The following is a 26,867-nucleotide window of genomic DNA, read 5'->3' on the forward strand; positions in this document are numbered from 1 at the left end:
GGGGGGTTTTTTTATCTCGTTTTTAAACTCCGTGGTGAACATTAATTTGAATAAATTGTGATATGTTTGTATTATATTTACAAGCGTTATTTATTGTTATTTACATAAGTTGGTTTTCTATCCCTTTGGACTGCTAAAATATCACCTTACAACAATATCAAGCAACAATAGACGCGACTGCGCAATAAAAACCAAACCAAGGATGAAACAGACAGTGAACAAGAGCTAACCCCTCTTTTACTGAAGGACCACCACCACCACCGGACAGATAAGTATAGCTCCACTCGCTTATTCCGATAATTACCCGTTGGGCTTTGTTTCTCCTATACCAGTTTGCTGAATTCCTAAATTAAGTATTAAAATATTCAAAAATTTAAAAATAAACTGAAAGACAAATTAGCATAAAAATATCATTATTTAATAAATTAAATAATCTAAAGGAGATAAAAAAAAAAAATCTCACGAAAGAGGCAAAACTGATAAGGAGTTAACAGAAACGGGTAATTATGAGACATTCCTTTAAAACTGGCTATCGATCCGCTCAAAGCCCCTGAAGAAGTAGCGGATAGATGACCAGATAAGGGAATGTTATTTAGTATTGTTTAATATTGATTAATAACATTAATTAAAATTAAATAATTAGTATTAGAACTAACTTTTTATTATTGTTTATTATATAATTTGAATGCCACCACAGACCCCTAGGAATATGTTAGACTTGAAATGCTAACAAAATCTCCTGTTCAGGATACACCCTAATACCCAATGGAAAATAGACACTAAAGTTTAATTCATCTAAGCAATCAAAATAAAATATATATATATATATATATATATATATATATATATATATATATAATAATAATAATAAAGTAATAGAAATTATGAAAATTATGAAAGACTTGGCAATGTATTTCCTCCTTGGTCGTTTGTTCAAATTTTCACTTGGTACATATTCTTTCAATTATTACCCTTGCTGAATTCTTTACCCCCCCCTACTTCGTTCACACAGCCTTTCGCTACCGGGGTGCACTGTACTTTCTTTGCTTCTGCCTTTTATCATATATTATATCTGCACTAAATAAATTGGTTCATTTATCTTATATATATACATACACGAGGGGTTTCCGAAAAGTAAGGTAACACTTTTTTTTTTTTTCTTAATAATGGTGAAAGGGAATGAGATGAAATGCAGTGGACAGACAGACCCATTAATAATGTTCAAAAATAAAGCCAGTGAAGTGTTGCAGTACTGTCACTTCACAGCAGATTCCAGTTGCAAAATGGCAGCTGCTGTGTGAATGTGGTCCAAAACAGGTGTTTTGGTGGAGTCCCTCAGGGTTCAGTGTTGAGTCCATTATTGTTTTCTGTATTTATATTTTTTTTTTTTTTTTTTTATGGAAACCACAAACACGAAAAGTATCAAAACCTATAGTACTTAGTACCGTGCATGGGTTGAAGGAGAAGTATGGGGGGGGGGGGATGCCGGAAATTTGCTCTAGAGACTAAACATGGGTTTCACCACTTCAAGCCTCCAATAAGCAAAGTGGTGAAATGGTTGATGAAAGTCATCTACCACCTAATATTGATGATGGTATATCAAGCTTAATGTCCAAGTTTCCATACGATACAAAGGTTGGCAGGGTTGTTAAGGACACTACTGACGCTATGCTGCTGCAACAGGATCTGGAAAGGTTGAGCAGATGGGCTGAGAGGTGGCAAATGAAGTTTAACATTGACAAATGTAAAGTACTACATATGGGGAAACAGCAACCCCAGAGCAATGTATCAACTCTGTGGTACTACACTGACAGTGGTAGAGAATGAAAAGGACCTGGGGGTAATTGTGCAGGCAGATATGAAGTTCTCTGACAGTGCAGACAGGCTGCAAGAGTAGCTCATGGTGTCTTGTCAAGGATATACAGGAATTTTTCTAGCATGGATAAGGAGGTGATTATTCCCTTGTATAAGGCAATGGTCAGGCCACACCTTGAGTATTGTATACAGGTCTGGAGGCCTCATTTCAAGAAGGATGTAGAGCTGCTGCAACGAGTAGAGAGAAGGGCAACAAGATTAGTGAATGGAACAAAGGGTTGCTCTTACGAAGAAAGGCTTATGTTTTGCAAATTACAGTGTCTGGAGACTAGACACTGGTGAGGTTTGTTGTTTGTTATTTGGTTTTTAGGAGCATTAGCAACTAAGGCCATATTGCTCCGGGGATATGCGGTGGTCATTCCCTGACCTCTCCGCATCCTCCATATTTGGTGGTCACGGGCTCGAAACCCGGTCTAATCAAGAAGCGTGTGCTACGCACTGCCGCTCCTGCCCACCTGGCTACGGAGGCGCCTATTTGGTGGGCAGTGGCTCAAACCCCGGTCTAATCAAGAAGCATGTGCTACGGAGGTGCCTCCCGGCGAAGTGATCTGATAGAGGTGCATAAAGCCTTGAATGGTTTGAGCATGCTCAGTGCTGATGGGATTCTTCCTCTTGCTCAGAATAATCACCTGAGAGGGCATAAATTCAAATTGAGGAAAGACAGATGTAGGATAGATGTGCGGAAATTTGCCTTTAGTCAGCAGGTAGTTGGTTGGTGGAACAGACTTCCATCCTTTGTTGTGGACGTTGATAGCCTAAATAAATTTAAGGCTCATCTGGACAGGTATTTCGAACGAATGGAGGGGTGAAGTGGAAGTGCTTTTTTTTTTTTGGGGCTGATGCTGCATAAGCTTGCTTTCTTGCATCATATGCCTCTGCTAATGCTAATGCTAAAAGGTTTTTGTGAAGTTATTTGCTTTTTTGCAAGTAAAAGGGTCATCACCAAGTGACATTCGCCATGAACTGGTTGCTGTATATGGTTAAAAAGTGATGACAAAGAAGCAGGTGTTTTTGGTGCAATGAATTTAAAGCAGGCCATGTTGACATTGAAGATCAATATTATGACTACAGTGTTCTGGGATCGCCAAGGCGTTCTGTTGGTGGATTTCTTACCAAAGGGAGGAATAATCAATGCACAGCTTTACTGTGCAACGTTGGAAAAACTGAAAGCCAACATTCAACGCAAATGACCCGGACTCCTGAGAAGCGCCGTGATTTTTTTGCACGATGACTCAACTCCACACACTGCCCACACCACTCGTGAGCGGTTGTGCTGTAATCGTTGGGAAACTCTGTCACATCTCCCCTACAGCCCGGACTTAGCGCCTTCAGACTTCCATTTGTTCGGCCCTCTGAAAAAACACCTTTCAGGAAAGCATTTCACCATGGATGAGGAAGTTCATTGGACAGTGCGATGTTGGTTACTGCGTGTGAGCATGGACTTCTTCAGGACTGGTATTGATAAACTGGTCCATCATTGGGCCAATTGCATCAATAAAACTGGAGACTTTGTTCAATTATTTCTTGGTGTGTAATTTCAACCTTGTATTATTAAACATCATCGAGAGAAAAAATGTTACCTTACTTTTCGGAAATCCCTCGTAAATATAGACAACAAAATGATTAACATATCTAGCAGCAACACTCATTGCTTGTAATGTGCAAACTTGTTATTTGTGAGCCATTAAAACACTACTACGATAAGTTGTATTACTTTCAATTCTAGAGCCATTAAAACATTGTGTTCACATAGTGTTTTAATGGCTCTTGTTGCAACTACATCTTACTGTCACACAGTTCAGTGTCTATATGTTTTTGTAGTAATTAGAAGATAATTGGATAAATAATATACTATAAATTCTCTATATTATTTTTTTTAAATATTTGAATAATTATTTTATCCTAGCTTAAGATAGATACCAGTCATGTTGAAGAGTGGAAGCACTTTAAAAAATATAAAAGTGAAGGCTCACATTAGTGTAGTTACTGCTTTAAAAAGATTTCATGCAAAGGATTTTGTGGAATTTGTGGAATTCGTGTCAATGTTGACAAAACATCCTCAGATATTCCTAAAGCTGAATTCTCAGCTGTTAAAAAAATGCTGTTAAAAAACAAACAAGAGTGACCAGTCCTCAATGTTAGATTTTATTAAAAAAAAAAAAAAAAAAACAAGAGAAAGTGAATGAACTTGTAGCCTGCCAAGCTGCGTAAGATGGTATTGCAATAAGGGCAATTATCAAGAGTTCTTTTGTCCAAGAATTTATTTTGCAAAAAGGGCTTTGCTAAAGAATCAGCCAAATATGAAACTTGTAGGCATTTCCTTTTACCTTATTGCATTGACTTGCCAATTGTAATCCTGGTTGGTTCGTCAATCGTAAGGGTATTGTTTTATACTTTGCCTCGCCAAATGTAGGCATAAATTCTTTGGTTTTTATTATTAACCATTATACCCTTGGCTACTAAGCTAAACCCTACTTTAATTTTATTTATGGAAACTATCAAGTTATCCTTGGGCCTCTGACTGCTTCTACAAGATTTCAGGTTTAATTGCATTTTTAGCTAGGAATTGAGTGAGGCAATTGACAAACACACTTAAAAAGTTTAACATGTTTAATTATAGAAATTGACTTAAAGGTTTACAAAATTGATCAACAAAACTCTTCATATTACAAATATTCCTCACTGGGATAAACCAAAACAATAAGTTCATTCAGCATATCTTGTTACTAAATTGAAACAATAGTTCCTTTACAATATCCAATTTGTTTATCCAGTTATTTCTTAGGCTAGTTCAAAATATCACCGTTAGGATTTCGGAATGCCTCTCTTCCCCATTTTGGATTATTCTCTTGACTAGAAATAATAATATGAAACAGTACTTAAAATTATTTTCACTTCTCCGACCTTTTGGACCAGTTCCTTTATCTTCTAGCACTTTCTTTAACGGTTTCCACATCAGATTAAACTCTCCTCTATCAAACTCACTTTGAAGTGGCATATACTTATTAACTGCCCACTTATTTTAATTTTATTAACACTTGAAACTAGTTGCATAACCGTAACTAATTACAATTCCCAAACATGACTTTCCTCGATTACTAACTTACTCGCTGCTTCCAAACTTGTTAACTCCGAACAACTCATGCCCTTACACCGGCAAATCCTCTCGTCTGTAATCCGACAATATTCTCACTGTTTCCCGAGTATTACTCTCATGGAACTCCTTCCCTTATGGAACAACTCCTTCTCTCTACACTCCTCTACAATTTACTTAATGCTACTGAACCAGTCCTTATATATCCCATTTTTACCCATGATTCCCTGAATTTTGACCTGATCTCCCCTAGGTAAGTCGAACATTCCCCGCAATTTTTTTTTTTTTTCCCCTTTTCCAAAATAAGCTTAAGCTTAAACTCTTATTGGATTTCTGCAAAGAGATAAAAAAAAAAAAAAAAAAGTGGAAAGAAGAGATTATCAAAATTAAAAAAATAATAAAGAATCCAATTCTGTATTTAGTTTTTCACTTGCTGAACAGACTAGTCAAAGAAATTGACTAGATTATAGTTCATGCCAAAAATGCAAGAGTATTTAATTTAGGACTTATCTTCATTTCAGGAAGATGTGACTCTACTGAAATACAATCAGTTGTATGAATTTGGTTGCAAGAGATTTGGGTTAATCTTTACAAGCTGGTACCCTTCCAGTTGATTGTAGGGGGTGTTTGTACCCTCCTTACTGCTGTTTTGGAATTGGGAACTCGTTTTCCGATATTAAAACATGCGGACATATGTTTTTGTAAAAGGCTGCTCCTTGAACATCAGTTCATCTCTGCCTTGTATCTCTGTGAAGAACAAAAAAAAAAAAGTAAACTGCAGCCATTACAACCCACTGCAGGATGGAAGCCTCCTCAACAATTCATGTTGAGAGAGATGGACCACGCTGGCCAATTTCCTCTGGGGCCCCACTCCAGAGGGGGGGGGAGAAGTTCCGGTGGCGTATTAAAAAAAAAGAGAGGTTCTCGTGGCGTATTAAAAAAAAAGAGAGGTTCTCGTGGCATATTAAAAAAAAAAAAAAAATTGAGATTTGCTCATCTACAGCAAAATCAATTGTTCTATATACAGGTGAGGACAGCCAAGACAGTTCATTGTAAACACCAAATTACAGGTGAAGTTGGGATCGGGCCAAAGGTGTGAATAACTGCTGTCATCTGAGACTGTACAAGTCTTCTCATAAATGCTTCTTTTGCAGAAGACTGCAACGTTCTGTAATTATTAACATCTGGAAAGATTAGGCACTGCTTCCCTAAGCCTGGCCCTAGAATCTGTATAGCTAGGGCATCAATACAGTACATGTTGCCAGTCTTCAACCTCTCCATATTGACATAGATCTGTTGTTGACAACCTACATCTATATAATTTCATGTTTATCGAACCGTGACCAGTCAGCAAATATGAAGTAAACATATTCATACTGAACCAGACATTGATGAATGTCTGGTTCAGTATGAATATGTTTACTTCATTAGCATTAGCATTAGTATTAGTAGAGGCATTTGATGCAAGAAAGCAAGCTTATGAAGCATCAGCCAAAAAAAAAAAAAAAAAAAACCCCACTTCCACTTCACTCCTCTGTTCGTTCAAAATACCTGTCCAGCTGAGGCTTAAACTTATTTAGGCTATCAACCTCCACCACAAGGGATGGAAGTCTGTTCCACCAACCAACCACCCGCTGGCTAAAGGCAAATTTCCGCAAGTCTATCCTACATCTGTCTTTCCTCAATTTGAATTTATGCCCTCTCAGGTGATTTTTCTGAGCTAGAGGAAGAATCCCATCAGCATTGAGCATGCTTAAACCATTCAAGGCTTTATACACCTCTATCAGATCACCTCGCTGGTGCCTAGTCTCCAGACACTGTAATTTGCAAAACTTAAGCCTTTCTTCGTAAGAGCACCCCTTTGTTCCATTCACTAATCTTGTTGCCCTTCTCTGTACTCGTTCCAGCAGCTCTACATCCTTCTTGAAATGAGGCCTCCAGACCTGTATACAGTACTCTAGGTGTGGCCTGACCATTGCCTTATACAATGGAATAATCACCTCCTTATCCCTGCTGGAAAAATTCCTGTATATCATTGACAATACTCCATGAGCTACTCTTGCAGCCCGTCTGCACTGCTCAGAGAACTTCATATCTGCCTGCACAACCACCCCCAAGTCCCTTTCATTCTCTACCACTGTCAGTGTAGTACCACAGAGTTGATACGTTGCTCTGTGGTTGCTGTTTCCCATATGTAGTACTTTACATTTGTCAATGTTAAACTTCATTTGCCACCTCTCAGCCCATCTGCTCAACCTTTCCAGATCCTGTTGCAGCAGCATAGTGTCAGTAGTGTCCTTGACAACCCTGCCAACCTTTGTATCGTCTGCAAACTTAGACATTAAGCTTGATATACCATCATCAATATCATTTATACACGTGATTCATCAATGTGAGGCCTCAGGGAAAATTTTTCTCGTAACACAGCCAACCGACGAAGTGTCCTTCCTACATTGCCAAAGGGTTATTAGTTCATTCCAAATTCCTTTATGTTTATTTTGACATCCAAGTCTAAATTAATTGTGATTCCAAATTGTTCCGAGGGAATTTTATGTTTTAATCTGTAATTTAATCCGAGGGAATTGTTCCGAGGGAATTTTATGTTTTAATCTGTAATTTAATCCTCTGTAAATCACGTGTAAGTTGAGAAGCAACCTGCCAGGACCTGTAGTGTGGCTGTTGAGACTGTGCGGCAGGCTTTCAGAATGCCTAGTAACATTATTCTCTGAAGTGTCATCAATTGAAACTTTACAATTTTGACCCTTATGGAACCATGCACCTGCGCACACAGCATAACTTCAGGAATGAGTTCATCATATGTAGACAATAAAAATATTTTATATCAACATAGTTCCGGAAATGCTTGGTTTCCGAGTTTTGAAAGTCTGTCTATGACACTTAACTGTTCACATCACCTTATAGTAATTGTTCAAAATATCCATCTTCTGCCTGAATACAGGCCTTACACGACATCTCATGGACTCGCGAAGATGATGCCAAATTCCTGGCATTGTCTCACAACCTGCCACAATTCTATTGCCGAGAGTTTCCATATCAGCTACCGGAGTTGAATACACCAGTGACTTTAAATGGCCCCACAAGAAAAAATCTAGTGGGTTTAAATCAATGAGCGTGGAGGCCAGGCAGTTGGTTCACCTTTACCTATCCATCAACCAGGAAACCTTCAATTCAGGTAATTGCGGGCTAGGTGGGAGTGCTATCGTGCATGAAGTGTGCTTGTTGATGAATGATCAGTGGTGTGTCATCCAAGAAATCAGGCATGTTGTTTTCCAGAAAGTTTCTGTACACTTGCCCTGTGAGTTTGTTTGGAAGTATATGGGGGCCCAAATAATTTATCACCCCCCCCCCAGATGTTGAGGCTGAACCGCTGTTGATAATGTGATGGAAGAATTGCATGTGGGTTTTCCTTGGCCCATACATGCTGATTGTGAAAGTTTTGGATTCCGTCTCGTGTGAACTGTGCTTCATCTGTGAATATCACTAAGGCAAGAAAGTGAGGAGTTGTACCACACTGCTGCAAGAACCACTGGCAGAACATTAGTTGTACAGGGTAATCTGCTGGTGACAAGGCCTGTACCCATTGCAGATGGTAAGGATACAGTTGGTGTTCTCACAACACTCTTCAAATAGTCGAACATTGAACAGTCAGTTGCATTGCTATTCTGCGTGTGCTGATTCCAGGAGTGGCATGCACAACATTCAAAATCTCCTTATCAATTCCTTATTCACATTTAACTCACTTGCTAGAAAACTGCAGATTTTGTCCACCATTTCATTGTTGGAGGATGTTTTTGGTTGTCTGCATTGAGGATCATCTGCTACATCTTTAAAATGCTTAAACCATTGAAATATTTGTGCTTGGGACAGAGCTTTATATCCAGTGGTGTGGGATTCAGCCAGTTCACACTGGTTCAGCAGAATCGATACCTAATTTTTTGTTGAGTTTGGCAAACCGGTTGTTAAAATGGCACTTGTGATCAGGGTTCTCTCTGAGGTGGGCACCTGGGCACCCAATGTGGAAATCACAAATTTACATTCCTTACTCTTTAACGTTCATCTACGCAACAGCGTATTCCAAATGCCCATAGTAATGTTCATTCCATCCATAGGTGAAAAAAATTAGACGGTACTATGCTTGTAATATTTATTTATTCATTTCATAAAACTTGCGTTTGTTACTTAAGTAAACAAACATATAACATAAAGAGAAAAAGTGCCAAACAACCAGGAGGTGACACACTGTCATTGTTTCAGCTTTGTGTTATGCCCTAAATTCACATGAGATATTATGAGTGCATTGGTGTTCCTCATTGAATAAAAACAATAGGAAGCTAGGACACAACGAACCAATAGAAATATAGATTTCAAGGGTTATCTTATCGCCCATTTCGGAAGCCGTGGAAGAATGTTCTTCCATGTTGGACTCCTTATGCCACAGTATGCACGTGGTAATTAAGATGTATTTATCACAACTTTCCCATGACAAACAGGTTTGTTGTACACATTATTCTATCGTATTTAATCTGCATAGCCTATGCCATTTATTAATTCAGCAAGAAATTTTCGTTTAGTATTGATAAAATGAATAAAATGTATCTTCTGACTGATGTTTATCAATGGTATAAGTACAGTGCTTTGTTTATAAAGGTTTATGATATGACCACACATGGACAGAACCAGTAAAAATATTCAAATATATAGGCACATATCTGCTCCTGCTCTATAATATATGAAAATAAAACATTTTTTAAATTTTTTGCATCCTTTTCACCCTTAAAAGGATGAAAAGGCAACAGAGTTTGACAGATTTTTTTCAATAAGAAACCAAAATCAGAATTTGTTGTATCACAATTGGCCTTGGATGGTACAAAACAGTCACAAGCATAACCACTCCAACTTGAAGAAAGCAGCACGTCAATTATTGAAATAAAAAACGATAACTCCAAAATTGAAAATAATCTTCCTGAATGCTGGACAGTGCAACAATATAACAATTTTAAAGAAAAATATGATGGGCTGGTAATTTTTAACAAAAAGTTAGGTTGCACGTATTGTGCAAAATATGACTTTATAAAAGAGAAAAATGTTCATGTGTCAAAAGAATGGAAATATTTTCAGATTGAGGCATCAGGGAAAAATAAAGAGATACAACAAGCTTCTCTAAGATAAAAAATGAAAGAACATTTTTCATCAAAAGCTCATAACATTTGTAAAGAGAACTTAAAACAATGTGAGCAGGATTCAATAACAAAAGTAATAGATATGATGAATGAAAAATATTTAAGTGCTACTTGTAGAGTATTTAATACAGTTTACAGCCTGGCAGAAAGATGTAAACCGTTTTCAGACATAGAAGATGAGATAGAAGTGCAAATTAAAAATGGATTAGATATGGGAATAGGATTACATTCTCGTAAAACTGCTGTGAAAGTAGTTGATTTCATTGCAAAGGAAATTAAAAAAGAAATATTTAATAAAATTATTGAAAATAATCTAAAAATGTTTGATTATTGACGAAGCTTCAACGATATCCTGCAAACCAGTTATTATACTTTTCTTAAAAGTTGAGGATTCAGTTACATCATCAACAATTTTCGTTGAACTAGTTGAATTGGAAAAACAAGATGCAGAGACAATATGCTCTTCGGTTATGGAAAGTTTAAATAATGTTGGGCTTACTAAGAACTACCTAGAAAAAAATTTAATAGGATTTTGCTCCGATGATGCCAGTGTTATGCTTGGGAGAAAATCTGGAGTGAGCACTATGATTGCAAAAGAGTTTCCAAACATAATAATATGGCACTGTTTAAATCATTGCCTCCATCTTATTTTAGATGATTTGATAAAGGAAATAAATCAAGTAAATCATTTTAAAATATTTATTGATAAGATATATACTATTTTTCATCAATCCAGTAAGAACCAAATTGAACTTTCCAAAATATCCGAACAACTTGGAATTGAAATTATAAAAATTGGTAGAATTTTGGGACCAAGGCGGGCTGCCTGTAGTTTAAGGTCAACCCTAGTGTGGCACGCTTATCCAGCACTACATCACTATTTTTATTCAAATAAAAAGTATTTAGGTATGGCTGCCCATCTTGAAAATATATATTTTATAACTGATTTGGCATTGATGATTGATATTTTAAACGAAATTTCTCTTCTTTCAAATGCACTGCAAGCAAGAAATATAGACATAATAAAGGCTGAAAAACTCATGAGAAGATCTATTAAATCATTTCAAATGCTTGGAATGGAAAAGGGTCTATACAAAAAAAAAAGTTGATGAATTAATTACTTCAGAAACCTTCAAAAATATAAAATTTGTAGAAAATCACTGATTTTTCAGGCTTCCTCGGGAAAGACTTAGAAAACATCGTTACGAATTGGAAAAAAAGACTAATGGATTGTGAACATTTAAAAGCAAGTTGTAGCCAATTTCAAGATAGTAAAAATTACAATATCTCAATTTTTTGGAGCCAGATTACTGGAATATTGAAGAAGTACTAGTTCCATGGAAAGCAGCTGAAGAACAATTGCGCGTATTTAATGACATTTTTAATTACCAAATTGATATTAATGATTATCGAGATTTCTTGTAAAACGTTTTAAAAAATTCCCAGAATTATGCAATTTCTGAAAGTGTTCAAAGAGCTAAAAATATTGTCAGAACAATTGCTGTAAGTTCAGCAGAAGCGGAAAGGGGTTTTTCAAAGATGAACATATGTTCAGAGAAGAGAAGTCTCCTAACTGTTTCTAATATATCAAACACAATGACTATTGGTCTAATTGACCTACCTCTAAAGGAATTGGGATCCTACTCCCACAGTGAAAAGATGGTTAAGGATAAATCACTCAGCCAATGATGCTTGGATAAAAGCGAAGAAAATTGCAAGTGAGGATGCCAATCAAGAAGCAATATGGAAATATCTTAAATAACAGTTTTATTGTTTTTTGTCAGGTATTATCTAATATTTTTCATTAATATTTTGAAACTTTTTCTTATGACGTAATCTAGTTTTGTGGACCTCTTTTATTGTTCTTATTTAAGTATTAACTTCATGAAATAATAAACTACCTTTCGGTGTATAGATTTTTTTATACTTAGAACGGTCATTAGGGCAGTGAACCAGTTGTTAAATTATTTGAATCCCACCACTGCTTATACCCATAAGCTGTTAGTAACGTTTTGTTTGTTTGTTTTGGTGGGAATTTTCACCAGCTTTACTCAAATTTTAATGTTGATCTGTCATTCCATTCTATGGTTTCTGTCACACTCCTGTGCTTATCTAGTGTCCTCTCTTGGAGCGAGATTCTTGTTTATTTTTTTAATTCAGTCTCGTTATTTTTTTCCCCCTGCACTGTGTATATACCTCGTACCTATAGCACGGTGGTTTTCAACTGGGGTGCTGCGGCACCTTAGGGTGCCGCAACAACATTCCAGGGGTGCCACATAATTTGGGTTTAAGTTACTTAAACTTATTATTATTTTTTAATTTATATGTTTATTTCATTATAAAAAGGTGTACAGTATCTTTTTTAATGTTGTGGTGATCTATAATTGATGTTTACTTAGTACCTCTATATAAAGAATAAATTATACACTGTATATATATAATTTGTATTATGAAATATAATTTTTATAATTATATTATTGTAATAAATATCATATAACATATTTTTAATATTATATATATATATATATATATATATATATATACACACACACACACACACACACACACACACACGAGTATATACAGAGAGAGAGAGAGAGAGAGAGAGAGACAGAATCGGATCTAACGGGCAGAAAATTGAGTAGGGGTGCTGCAAAATAAAATAAATTACTTAGGGGTGCCATTATTAAAAAAAGTTTGAAAACCACTGCTATCGCACATGCTAGGTTTTCGTTTTCCTCAGTGAACATTACTGATATATGTTAAGTTGGTAATGGAACACATGTGGCTTAAAACATAAGGCCTGTTCCAACAGATAAATTCATGGTCTGATTATTCTATTCTAAATTTTTTTATAATATATTACTTTGGAATGTTATATTTTAAAAAAATAAGTAATTTCACTTGTTTTTTTAATTATTATCTGAAATTCTAGCATGAAATTTGTTTAGAGCTGATTTAGAGTTCTTTATATAGACCATGTTTTAATCGAAATTATAAAGTAAATATAATGTATATGTATATATTATTATTATTTTTTTTTATTTTAGGTATATTTTCTTCCTCTTCCCCTCTTGTGGTATTCTTCCATTTTTACTGTAATAATACTTGCCTTGGGATTGGCAATGGGCTTGATATTGAAGGCAAGTATTTTTAATATTATATAATTTCAAGATTAATTTCTTTATATCTAAAGAGATTAATTCTTTTCTCTTACTTTTTATAATAAGAGAAAATAATAACTTTTACTCATAAAAAAATTATGTATTTAATTAAATATTCTCTAGCAAAATTCAAAAATATTAAGGTTTTTATTTTTTATTAAAATGCTTGTTGCGATAAAAACATCCCTCATTTATATCCATAATTCATTTTTTGGAGGCTGAACATTAAATGAAAGTAGTAGTAGTAGTGGTGGCAAATGATGCAAGAAAGCAAGCTTGTATAGCATCAGCAAAAAAAAAAAAACACACACACATATACTTCACCAATCCTTACCATCCAAGAATTTGTCCAGTTCTTCCTTAAATTTATTCAAACCATCCATTTCCACACATCTATCCTGCAACAACTTAAATTTATGTCCTGTCATGTGTGTAGTCTCAGCGAGAGGAAGAATGCCATTCACATTCAGCTTGCTCGGCGCCTCTGTAGCCAGGTGGGCAGGAGCAGCAGTGCGTAGCACACGCTTTTTGATTAGACCTGGGTTCAAGCCTGTGACCACCAAATACGGAGGATGCGGAAAGGTCAAGGAATGACCACCACATATCCCCGGAGCAATATGGCCTTAGTTGTTAATGCTCCTAAAAACCAAAATAACAACAACAACAAGGGTTCGGTGTTGGGCCCATTGTTGTTTTCTGTATTTATCAATGATATTGATAAAGGCATATCAGGGTTAATTTCTAAGTTTTCAGACGATATGAAGGTTGACAGGATTGCTAATGATAGAACACTGCTGCAACAGGATCTGGAAAAGTTGAGCAGATGGGCTGAGAGGTGAAAACTGAGGTTTAACGCTAACAAATGTAATGTACTTCATATGGGTAGCAGTAACCCCAGGGTAACGTACCAACTGTGTGATACTACACTCAAGTTGGTAGAGAATGAAAAGGACTTGAGGGTAATTGTACAGTCAGATACGAAGTTTTCCAAGCAGTGCAGACAGTCTTGGAGACTCTCTGCACTGCTCAGAAAACTGCAAGACTGTCTGCAAGAGTGGCTCATGGTGTCTTGTCAATGATATACAAGAATTTTTTTTAGCAGGGATAAGTTGGTGATCCCCTTATACATCCCCTTGTATAAGGCAATGATCACTGTATATAGGTTTGGAGGCCTCATTTTAGGCCTCTTCATTACTCATTATATAAATAAATTAAAAAATCAAGTGGAACGCACAAGCAGTAACCTTCCGCCACAAGCAATAATCGCGAACTAACTACATTCTGACACATGCCATCCCAAGTGAATAGGCTAAATAAGCGTCGCTTACAGGCGGCAGTTCAAGAGGGCGCTGAAATATTTTTTGATATTGTTTTTGTGAATTTTTTTTGGTGGCTTCAGTATTCTGCATTTAGGACATTCCTGTGCCACCAGTAAGCAAAATTATATTTTGCTTACTGGTGGCACAGGAATGCACGTTATGTACAATATAAGTAAAACAAAAGCCAGACGTCTGGTTTTTAGGCATAAGAAAATCCTGAGAAATCTCGGGATTTACCTGGCTAATGCAAAATTAGCCAGATAAATGCCCAAGAAAATACATTTCAGTCCTAAATTTGGAGGTATTATTGCTTGCTTCGGGTATTATTGTATCCCGAGATATTTCATTAGTTCCAAATAACGTTTTAAACTAAAAACGAGATATCTTGGGATAATCCATGAAGGGGTTAATACTACACTCCTCCACAGACCAACCCTTGAGTAAGCTTTCCTCATTTTTGATACAAAAATGTCTTGAAAATGTTGCTGACCCTCCAAAATTTGTTCAGTGATTAAGATCCAGAGATTTATTAGTTGAAATGACTGAAGATAGACATAGACTATTAAAAGTATCTACCTTTGGTGGAATTTGCCCCCAAGTGCCAAGCGATAGTGACCTAGCGATTTTTTTTTTTTTTTTTTTTTTGTGCCATATATAGAGAGTGCTCTTACTCAGCGAATAAGTTATATTTATTTTAGTGTCTTTTCTTCCTGCTTTACTCAAGTGATTCTCTACTTAAAAGCTTTCAAGTAAGAATCCAGAAAGGAAATTCACCTTTCTTTCCTTATACATATATATTTATTTAATTCATACTAACCCATCTAACTTCCTCAACCGCTTGGTCACTGGTGGCACAGCTCCTGCCTCCACGTGGCGGGGCCAGTAACCTGGGAGAAGAAAGTTACTCTCCCAGTGCTAAAAGGAGCAAAGATGGACTTAAATAATTTTCCCCCCTTTAGAGCCATCAAGCTCAAGGTCAGAAATGTCCAACGAAAATGACTCACACCAACCTAAAAGACTTCGAATAGAAGTAGAGCGTCATAACCTCCCTAACTTTTTGCTGATACACTCTCTGTCTGCTCAGCCAGTGGGTACGCTATCACCATTTATGATTCAAAAATATTTAAAATCAATTGCAGGATCACCAAAAATGGTGAGGAGACTACAATCAGAAGACCTCCTGGTTGAAACAGCCACCACCAAACATTCTGAGTGGCTATTAAAGACAAAAACGTTTGGTGGGTTGCCACTATCTGTTACTCCCCACAATACTTTAAATTAATCAAAAGGTGTCATCACAGAGTGGGACCTGCTTTCAGTGTCTGAGGAGGAATTAGTCCACGAACTTAGTAATCAGTCGCATAATGATTAAAAAAGATGGAAATCTTGTACCAACTTGATCCATTATTTTAACCTTCAACACTCCTGATTTGCCATCCACTGTAAAAGCTGGCTATTTAAACTGCTGGATTCGACCTTACATCCCGAATCCTCTTCACTGTTTTAAATGCTAGAAATATGGCCATTCTCAGGAGGCATGCAGAGGTGATGCCATCTGTCCTATATGTGGCTCTAAAGACCATACACAAGCAGATTGCTCAGCCTCAAACCCCCGTGTGTCCCAACTGCAAAGGAAGTCATCCTGCGTTTTCTAAATCATGCGATATGTGGAAAACTGGAAAGAAAATTCAGAGATACAAAATAGAACGTAAAGTAACATATCCTGAAGCACGCAGACAAATTATGTCAACCATTCCCAGTCAATCTTATGCGTCTCGCACCCGAAGCTATATTTCAACTGCAGCTCAAACAGATGTGTCAATACCACCGAACACATCTTTGGCAAATTGGATTAAAGAAACCTTACCAGCCTCCAGAAAAGATACTCCAAAACCTAAAACTAGTGAAGCCACAAACACCCCAATTAGTATCCCAACTGATACTCCAATAGTCTCACAGGACACTGAAAGAATGAAAACTACTAAAGATTGTAAGAAAGCCGAACCTCAAACAAACAGTATGGAAGTGGATGTACGCCTGGATTATGAGGAACCCATCCTAGAATTGGATGCCAATGACACTATGGATAATGGTCACCCCACATTTCCAAAAAAAGACCGGAAAAAATGTCCCACATCCAAAAAAACAGCCAGATGAATCATCCTCAAATAAACCTAAATAATGCATAACATCATACAGTGGAATTGCAGAGGACTAAGCAGCCATTCTGATGACTTAAAAGATTTAATAGCTCAATTCAACCCCGTGGCTGTATGCCTACAGGAAACATACTTGTCACCACAAGTTTCGCCAAAATTCTCCAATTATATGATGTATAGACGAGATAGAAACTCAGAGTCTCCTGCATGTGGAGGAGTAGCCATTCTGGTTAATTCTAACGTGGCATCCAAGCCGATCCAGTTAATAACAACTCTAGAAGCTTTGGCTACGCGTATTGCAGTTGGTACATCAGTTACTCTTGTTACCGTTTATATTTCACCATCTCTACCTCTTCCCCATTCAGAACTTGACAATCTCATTACTCAATTACCAACTCCAATTTGTCTTTTCGGTGACTTTAATAGACACCATTCATTGTCGGGGTCCGCTAAAATGGACAGAAGAGGCAAATTAATTGAAGAATTTATGAATAATAGTGATCTTAATTTACTAAACACTGGATCTCCTACTTACATCCATCTACAGGATCTACTTCTGCAGCTGACTTGTCAATTTGCTCTCCATCCATCTTTCCAATCCGACATGGTCGGTTTTATCCAATCCATTTAACAGCGACTACTTTCCAATTATTTGCTCAATACAAACAGCTGTAACTCAAAATCCTAACCAACGATCCAATTGGAAGTTTAGTAAGGCGAACTGGGATGGCTATTCTGCCCAAATGCTCTTAGACAGAATTTACGTCCAACAGAAACATATTGATGATGTAACTACTTACATCACCAATCAGGTTCTGACTTTGGCAAATGCTTTTGTTCCAAAATTCAAGACATTTCGTGCTCACTGAAATCACTGGTGGAATGCAGAATGCTTTATTGCTAAACAAGATAAAAACTGTGCAAGGAATGATATTCGGAAGTGTCCTACTACCACTAACTTAATTGCTTATAAAAGCTTAAAGCAAAAGCAAGGCAAATTAGGAGGAAAGCAAAACGCGATTCGCAGATTGCTTTCGCATCAACCATCACAAAAGACACCGACACACGGATCATCTGGAGAAGGATACAGGTGCTAAATGGCAAATTTGTTGGGCTACCTTCTCCCATACTTCACTGGAAAGGGAAAGACATGTCTACGCCTGAAGAAGTTGCCAATGCATTAGCAGAATCTTTTGCCACCAGCTCTGCTTCTGCTTCCTATGCAAGCTCCTTCCAGAGCATTAAAGACCATGCAGAACGGTATAAAATTAACTTCTCAATGCGCCGCTCCTTTTCGTACAACCAACCCTTTACATTAATAGAACTGAAAGAATCATTAAATAGATCTCACAACAGCGCTTCAAGGCCAGATGGTGTTCATTACATTATGCTAAAGTACTTACATAAAGTGGACTTGTGTACCCTGTTGATTTTCTACAATCGGATCTTCTCTGAAAATGTCTATCCTTCGTCCTGGCGCCATTTGTTCATTATCATCATACTAAAACCAGGCAAAGATTGTACCCTGGTTCAAAATTATAGGCCAATATCTCTTACCAGCTGCGTAGGGAAAATTTTCGAAAGGATGATTCATACAAGACTCACTTACATCCTGGAGTCACAGAATCTCCTTCTAGACCATCAGTATGGATTTCGAAAGGACAGATCAATGCTAGATGTGCTTATTAAAGCTGAATCTCATATTCGCAATGCCTTCGTCATGAGACTACATCTAGTCGTGGTCAACTTAGATCTGGAAAAGGCATTCGACACAACTTGGCTTCATGGTATTATAATGGATCTTTACCATCTAGGTCTACGGGGACAGTTGCCTGAATTAATTCAAAATTTCTTGTGACTTCGGTATTTTCAGATCCGATATATAAAAACGCACTCTCTACATCTCACATTCAAGAGGAAGGCGTACCACAGGGTTCGATACTTAGTCCAACACTATTCGCAATTCGAGTTTCCAATATGACATGGAACATCCCAAAAACCGTTGAAACTTACATGTATGCAGACGATCTTACCATTTCCTGTCAGTCCAAAAGTATGAACACCATTGAACGGCAGCTCCAACTAGCCATAAACAAAATAGAATCCTGGACTTCACGGAATGGTTATCGACTGTCAAAAAATAAATGCACTGTCACTCACTTCTGCAAGTTACGGGCTCTCCATCCTGACCCTGAACTAGAAATAAACAAAACTCCAATCCCACCTGTTAATACCATTAGATTTCTTGGACTGATATTGGACAGCAAGCTAAACTTCCAAGCCCACATCACTCATTTAAGAACTACTTGTCTAATGCATGGGAATATACGTCGATCAGTCTCATCCATGCCATGGGGAGCTGATTGGTATACTTTACTACACCTGTACAAATCGCTAATCCGTTCACGCCTGGATTACGGTTCAATGTATGACTGCTAGGGTAAGCACATTAGAATGGCTGAATGTCATACAGCACGGTGCTTTGAGGACAGCCCTAGGAGCTTTCAGGACTTCTCTAATCCAAAGTCTATATTGAAGCGCATGATCCCCATTACACCTGCATAGAAAAACACTACTGCTCCAATATGCTGTTAAGATCCAGAGTCTCCCATCACACCCTAGTTGGGAGTATCTCTATAATACTCGGTGGGAATCATTCTATGAGATCAAGCCAAATGAAAATAGACCTACTTAACTCAGGATTAAAGAGCTTGTTCAGAGTTGGAATGTCAATTTAAATGAAATTTTCAGGACACAGTTGCATCTCTTCCACCTTGGACTTATGTATCTGTCTCTCATGATGTGCACTTTCTCCAGTGGGGGAAAAATATTATACCACCCTGCAATATCAGACAGTTACACTCAGTTCATGCTACTATGAACAGCCATGCCTATGAAATTTATACAGATGGTTCCAAATCCGACAAAATGGTAGGTTCTGCTGCAGTTTTTCCTTCATGTACAATTTCAGCCACACTACTGCTAGCTTGCAACGTCTTCACAGCTGAATTATATGCCATTAAGTTAGCACTTAGTAAGATTGTTAAGCTTTCCATCTCACCTGCCATAATTTACAATGACTCCCTCAGTGCTGTCTCTGACATAAAGAAGTTCTCATATTCTCATCCTATCTTGAAACAGATTCATTCCCAGCTATTCTGTTGCAGTGTGTCCAATCAATCGATCAGTTTCTGCTGGATTCCTGGAAATGAAAGTGCAGACTTTGCCGTAAACATCCTCAACCCACTTTCTCACAACACCCTCGGGTTCCTTACAGCGACTATAAGTCTGCCATTCATAAAGCGTGCTCTGATAAATGGTCACAGATCTGGAAAGGTAACATCAACAATAAACTTTTACCAGATAGAAGATCCAAAGCTGTAGCTCTCTAGCTTCCGACGAAACAGACAAGAAGAAGTGGTATTGGCAAGGCTCAGAATTGGACACACTCACCATACCCATCTCTTCCTGCTAGTGGGGAAAAACCCACCTCAGTGCTCATCCTGTCAGATGCAAGTTACGGTTTGTCATTTTCTGGTTGAGTGTCCCTTATATTCTCTGTTCGATCAAACACTTTCCGGTCATTCTTAACGTTGAACAGCTCATCTAATTTGTCTCATATATTAGGAAATGAAACCGATATACAAGAACTTTTCATGTATTTAAAACATATTGGCCTGTATAGGAGCATATAATTTAACATCTCTAACGATATGTTGCCTGTAATAAACTGTGAACAGACTGTAAATAAACTGTGAACAGACACAATTTGACCTCAGTAGCCCTTGTGTTGTTAATCCCAATAACAACAACAACAACATTGGTGGAATTCCCACATGCCACCTTAAATTCCTCTAAAGGGCTAATATCAGAATGGGATCTGTTAAACGTAACGGAGGATGAACTTGTTCATGAACTATGAGATCGAAATGTGGTACATGACAAAAGAATCATCATCAAAAAAGATGGAGAGTCTGTCCCTACTGATACAGTGATACTGACATTTAAAACACCAAATCTACCTACTACCAATAAAAACTGGTTACCTTAGATGTCACGTAAGACCATACATTTCGAATCTAGTCCGGTGCTTTAAATGCCAAAAATTTGGTCATTTGCAAACTGTCTGCAGAGGTTTAGCCACCTGTGCTTCTTGCGGTTTTAAAGAACATACACACACAAACTGTAACACTGAAATGCAAAGTTGTTCTAACTGTCACAGCAAATGTTCTGCCTTCTCAAAGGAAGACCTTTGATGGAAATGAGAAAAGAATATTCAAAATATAAGATAAGAGCATAAAGTGTCTTACCAAGAAGCAAAGAAACATTTTGCAGTACCTACTATGTCATCTGCATATTCTTCAGTTACACAATGGCTGTACTCAGTAGCAACTCACTGACTGCTCAGTCCCTCCAAATATCTTGATATATGGTTGGGCTAAATCACTCCTTTCCTCATCAAAGGAACAATCTTCCTCCAAATATGCTACTCAAGAAGCAGTTATACCTGTAACAATACCTCCAGATAAGAAACCCAATGAGCAACTAACAAAATGAACCAAGAGCCCTGAAAGAAGCAACGCTCATAAATTAATACCTAATACCATGGACATTGATGAAAAGGTAAATGAAGATGATACAGTTCTTGAGACTCATACAGAGGGTAACATTGACACAAGAAGGCCAACCTTCCCAAAGAAAGAAAAGGCAAAACTAGACAGGAACAAACAAAAATATCTGCCTTAAATAACCAAACACACCAGTTAAAACCAAAAAATGCACAGTGATTCAACGGAATTGTTGTGGACTTCGTGCTAATTTAGATGACCTATATGATTTCTTAAGTGAATGTAAGCCTGCTGCTGCATGCATACAAGAAACAAACCTGACGAGTGCAATTTATATAACATTAAAACACCTCACCATGTATAGAAAAGATAGAAACTGCACTAATGCAGCTTTTGGAGGAGTAGCACCTTTAGTAAACTCTTAATTCCCTCTAGGCCTGTTCCCCTATAATCACCATTGGAGGCAATTGCAGCCTGCATCACCATTGGTCCTTGAGGTTGTCACAGACATTCTCTCAGATAAGCCAGACAAGCTGTACTTGCAACCCGGGAGTCTAAAACGCTCATGAACCTGATATTCGGGTTACATTCAAGTCAAGTGGACCCAATTTCGGCAAAGTCCAGACGGTCTGTGACAGCCAGATCCTTTGCTGGTACCTTCACAATGGTGGAACTGTTAGTAATCCTGGGTATAACCTCCATGCACAAACACAGGGTGGGTAACCACCCAGGTGTGAACCAACATTAGCAGGGGTTGAGGTGTGGTGCCCACACCACATGGAGGAATGCCGCCCCTCGGTGTTACCAGCCAATACTAGCTGGTAGATGACTCTCATCAATGGTGCAGTACCACCACTTTGCTTATTGGAGGCTTGAAGTGGTAGAACCCATGTTTAGTCTCCAGAGCTAAGTTCCGGTCAACCCTTCCCAAACTCTTCCATCATGCAGTATGACTGACTTTTGAGGTTGTGATGAACATCATGACGAGATCCATTCTTCCTTACATTTCGAGGGTACAGCTCTAAAACGGTATTCTCAAGCCAGCCACTAGTTAGTACACCAGACCGAACCTATTGGTAACTCTTTAGGAGGCTTCCATATCAGCTAGTGTATAATCTTGCTACTTGTACTCTGCCAGATAGTGACTGGAGGGAGTCTAAGTAGTGTGTATGTGGTGGGGGGGGCATTGTCAAGGCCACATTATGTCAAAGATCTGGGCATATTCTTACCATGTATACGCCATATCCAAAAATTTCATTACTTTATACAGCATGCCCCACCCCAACTTTTTCTTACTATCGAATACACCATGAATTGTCAAACTAATAGAGTAAGCTTATCTGCGAAAAAATCTAAACCTCTCAAACACTTCCTAGTTTGTTTTACAAACATACATCTCAATTCTAATCTCAACGATGTCCATTTCCACTTGCAGTCTTCCAAACCCCATGTACTTTTTCTGACAGAATCTCAGTTATCAGTTGAATAACTACTGCTCATCTCAGTTGGCCAAACTATTTGTTGTATGACTCCTTTTGCCTCAAGGGTGGTACTTGTGCATATGTCCATTTCGATATTCCCTCTCAGAGACTTGGTAATTTTGAATCTCCTCTCTTCGATCTTCTCTGGCTTAATCTCTCTACTTCATTGTGTCAAATTCATTTGTTGTCTCTACCATTCTCCCAACTCCCCTAATCACTTGGAGCTCTTTGACTTCCTCTCTTTGCAACTTGACTTTCTCCAGTCCAACTTTCCTAACAGTGAGGTAATTTTCCTTAGTGATTTTAATATTCACAACTCCAGCTGGCTTCCGTTTTCTAGTCACATCAACCCAGCCGGTCGAGATGCTGAGGTTTTTGCAGTTGCTAATAACCTTGCACAGATTCTTAATTTACCTACAAGAATACCAGACAATCCTAACCATACAGCCAACACGCTTGATCTTTTTTTCTCACAAACAACTCTTCTAAGTACACCGTCAAAGTGAGTGGTCCTTTAGGCACCTCAGATCAGAACTTGGTGATTGTCTCTTCTCCATTAGGGCCTTTATCTCATGGCTATTCCCATCCTCGTGTTGTTTGGCATTACAAGAATGTAAAATGGGATGATCTGCGATATTTCTTTTCTCTTTTCCCTTGGTCAGATTACTGTTTTAAACCTTCTGATGTCAACGTTTGCTCAGATCATGTCAGTGAAATTATTCTTGTAGGAATGGAATCCTTTATCCCACACTGCACTTTAAATTCTCGTCCTTTGTTTTCCAATAAATGTGCTAAGGCTGTTCAAGAGAAGAAAGATGCATATCGTAATTGGCTTGTTTCCAATTCTTCAATTTCATTTTCTACACCAAAGCTCGCAACAATTGTAAAGCAGTTATTAATCAGTCCAAACTAGATTTTGAACAGGCTAAGAATAGAAAACTTGCTTCTTGTCCTAATGGTAGCTGAGCATTCTGATCTCTTGTCAAAGCTATTGGCCGCAATTTTTGCCCATCTCTTCTCCCACCTCTGTCAAAACGAGATGGTTCTGTTGTCAATTCAGCAAAGGATAAAGCTGACCTGCTAGCATCCCATTTTTTTCCGACTCTGGTATTAATGATCTCAGTAAAACACCTTATACCACTCCCTACACACTCCATACAATGCCTCCTGTGGTCTTCTGTCAAAAGGATGTCAGAAGGATTTTGACCAATCTTAATGCTACAAAAGCTCCAAGTCCTGATGGTATTTCTCTACTTGTTCTCAAAACCTGTGCTCCGGAACTTACTCCTGTTCTTTTGCCACCTTTTTTCACTTTCTTATTCCAAAGGTGTTTTTTCCTTCTGCATGGAAATTTTCTCATATCCGGCCAATTCCTAAAAAGGGCGATAAATCCTTCCTATCCCATTGCAATTACTTCTACTCTTTTCTAAAGTAACGGAGAAATCAATTAACCGCCGACTCTTAAACTGCCTAGAAACCTTCCGTCTGATCAACGATCGCAAGTATGGATTCCGTGAGTGTCAATCCACTGGTGATATTCTGGCTTTTGTTACCCATTTATGGACAAATTTAATGGAAAAGTTCAGTGAAACACAAGCAGTTGCTCTTGACATCTCAAAGGCTTTCGATCATGTTTGGCATAAAGGTCTTCTAAACAAGCTTCCATCTTATGGTTTGCCAGCTGTTTTTTGTAATTAGTTATCCAGTTTTCTCTCTGATAGCTCACTGAGAGTGATGGTAGATGGCTCTGTGTCTTTTAACTTCTCCTCTAATGCTGGTGTTCCCCAAGGTTCAGTTCTTTCCCCCACTCTTTTCCTCTTGTATATTAATGACCTTCTTCCATTGACTGGAAATGCTATCCATAGTTTTGCCAATCGATCAAATTATTTCCTAAATATTTTTTGGCTCCTGGGGAATTTTTTTCTTAAACTAGCTTGGCAGTCAACATGTTAAAGGTAGAAGGAGGTGGTTAGCTGTTGGGTAAAATGTATGTACTAAAATAACCACTGGTGATCTGGCAAACTCACTAATCAGGCACCCCACAGATCCCAACACTGCTGGATTAGGGATGGGCGACCTGTACTACTGTCACCTTAAGAGGGGAGATAAAAATGCAATTAACTAACAAATTAGTTTGAAAATAATTAAAGAAACCCTATCCATGTCCCCCAGAAATAGAGCCAGCTCCAAAGGTTTTAGCATCAGCATCCTAAGCCAACTTTGCTTTGGCACCCACACCCCCATTCCATTCATATAAGCTGAAATTGGTTTTTTAGTTCAAAAAATAAAATATGAACAAATATAATTTTTGATATAATTTTCTTTATTTCTTTCAGTTCATTTTATCAAAATCTTGTAAGAATAAGAAGGCATTTCTTATCTCACTAGAACCCTTAAATGTTTAAACAGGCAAAATATCACATTATATCTGAGTGCTATATGAATCATATAGCACTCGGATATAATAATCATATATACAAGTGTTCCTTGAATGTGGTTCAAATAAATTTTTTCACCAGCAGTGGTTAAAAACTGCAATTATACATTCACTGAGTTACTCATCTGCTGTCATCACATTCAGAAAATTGCACAATTCCTTAATTATAGGCAGCCTCTAAATATCAGAATTACTGAACCTGTTCAGTGCGTGCATGGAACCATTGATCTCCAACAAGTGCAAAGTAACCACTGTCTGTGAATGATAGATAGCTACAAAATTAGCAATTTTGGCATTCTTTATTGTTGTTGCTCATGCTATTATCACTATTGGTAGGTGGATCACTAGACAAACTCCAGTAATATTTATATTATTGATCATGTAGGTTACCAGCAATGTTTGCTTCTGGCTTAAAGCATTACTAGTCACCTATATCATCTATAATATGAACATTACATAGGTGATATGGGTGACCAGTAATGCCTCTCTCTTATGCAAACTACTAATGTCACTCTTATGTGAACATGATCATTACTAAGTACAGTGAACTCCCACTTTATGATATTAATCCATTCCAGAGACACCATCGTATCATGACAATATAACGTGAACCCAGTAATGTGGTTTTTGGTAATTCTTTCCAAGACCTTGGAAGTTGAAATTTTTGCTATATAACTAAGCTTTCTAAAAAGTGATTTTTATAATGTAAATTGTATTAGTTTTATATAGAACACTTTAAAATACCACTTTATAGAATAAAATTTCAAAAAACCAATTAGAATCATTAAATTGCACTAAATTTTTATCGTTGTCATATGTTCAGTTATAAGAAGCAATTTTGAATTGCTTCTTATAACTGAACTAAACAGATAGTAAAGCCGATCTTATTGCTTTTGTGATATTTCTAAAACACATTTCTGGAGGTCACTACCATAAAAAAATAAAAACAATTTGCAGTTTCTGGTTTATTGGGCTTTTCTGTTAGTGCAGTCTGTTATAAACAGGTAGTAAAGCCGATCTTATTGCATTTGCAATAATACTGATAGCTGCAATTCTGTGAGTTTTTATGTTATTAGGGTGAAAATACTGAAATCTTCAATCATATAAAAAACAAATTTTCAGAATCTTCTGTTTATTCCTATTTTTTTAAGCTTTATAAACTTGTTACCCCATATCTCACTTGAGTGTATCACTGTAGTTGCAATTTGTGCACCGTGTTCTTTCTTATTGATTGCTTGTCCTTTTTACTGTTTTAAATTTTACAACCCCCCCTCCCCAAAATGTCAGTGAACAGAAATATCGATGTATATACAGTGTTAATTTAAGCTATGTACATAAGCATAGTTTTATTTTGCTAACCTGTGGAAAATATTTCATCTGATTTTCACATATCATTTAATTTTGTTAATTGGTAAGGTAATAAAGTGTAAATTTGTGCTTTATATCTTTACTTTTATAGCCTGTGGATAATATTCCTTCTATTTTCACCTTATTAGAATTGCCGTTTAATAGAATTAAAATTCAATTCGCAAATGTGATCACAATGACCAGTGCTTACTACATATCGTA

At 37.3% G+C, this 26,867-nt stretch overlaps 1 protein-coding gene across 1 annotated transcript in view; it reads left to right on the forward strand.

Annotated features, from left to right (window-relative positions):
• The window catches only part of LOC150088223 (stimulator of interferon genes protein 2-like), a 106,059-nt gene that overhangs the window by 28,568 nt on the left and 50,624 nt on the right, over positions 1 to 26,867 (forward strand). Inside the window, exon 4 of the mRNA XM_090370635.1 lies at positions 13,221 to 13,313. Within this exon, the coding sequence (XP_090226761.1) occupies positions 13,221 to 13,313 (93 nt within the window). The remainder of the gene's footprint in view (positions 1 to 13,220; positions 13,314 to 26,867) is intronic.

This window comes from Mastigoproctus giganteus, chromosome 3, assembly GCF_048544385.1.
Source record: "Mastigoproctus giganteus isolate SK-2022 chromosome 3, ASM4854438v1, whole genome shotgun sequence".
In the NCBI taxonomy this organism is placed as follows: Eukaryota; Metazoa; Arthropoda; class Arachnida; order Uropygi; family Thelyphonidae; genus Mastigoproctus; species Mastigoproctus giganteus.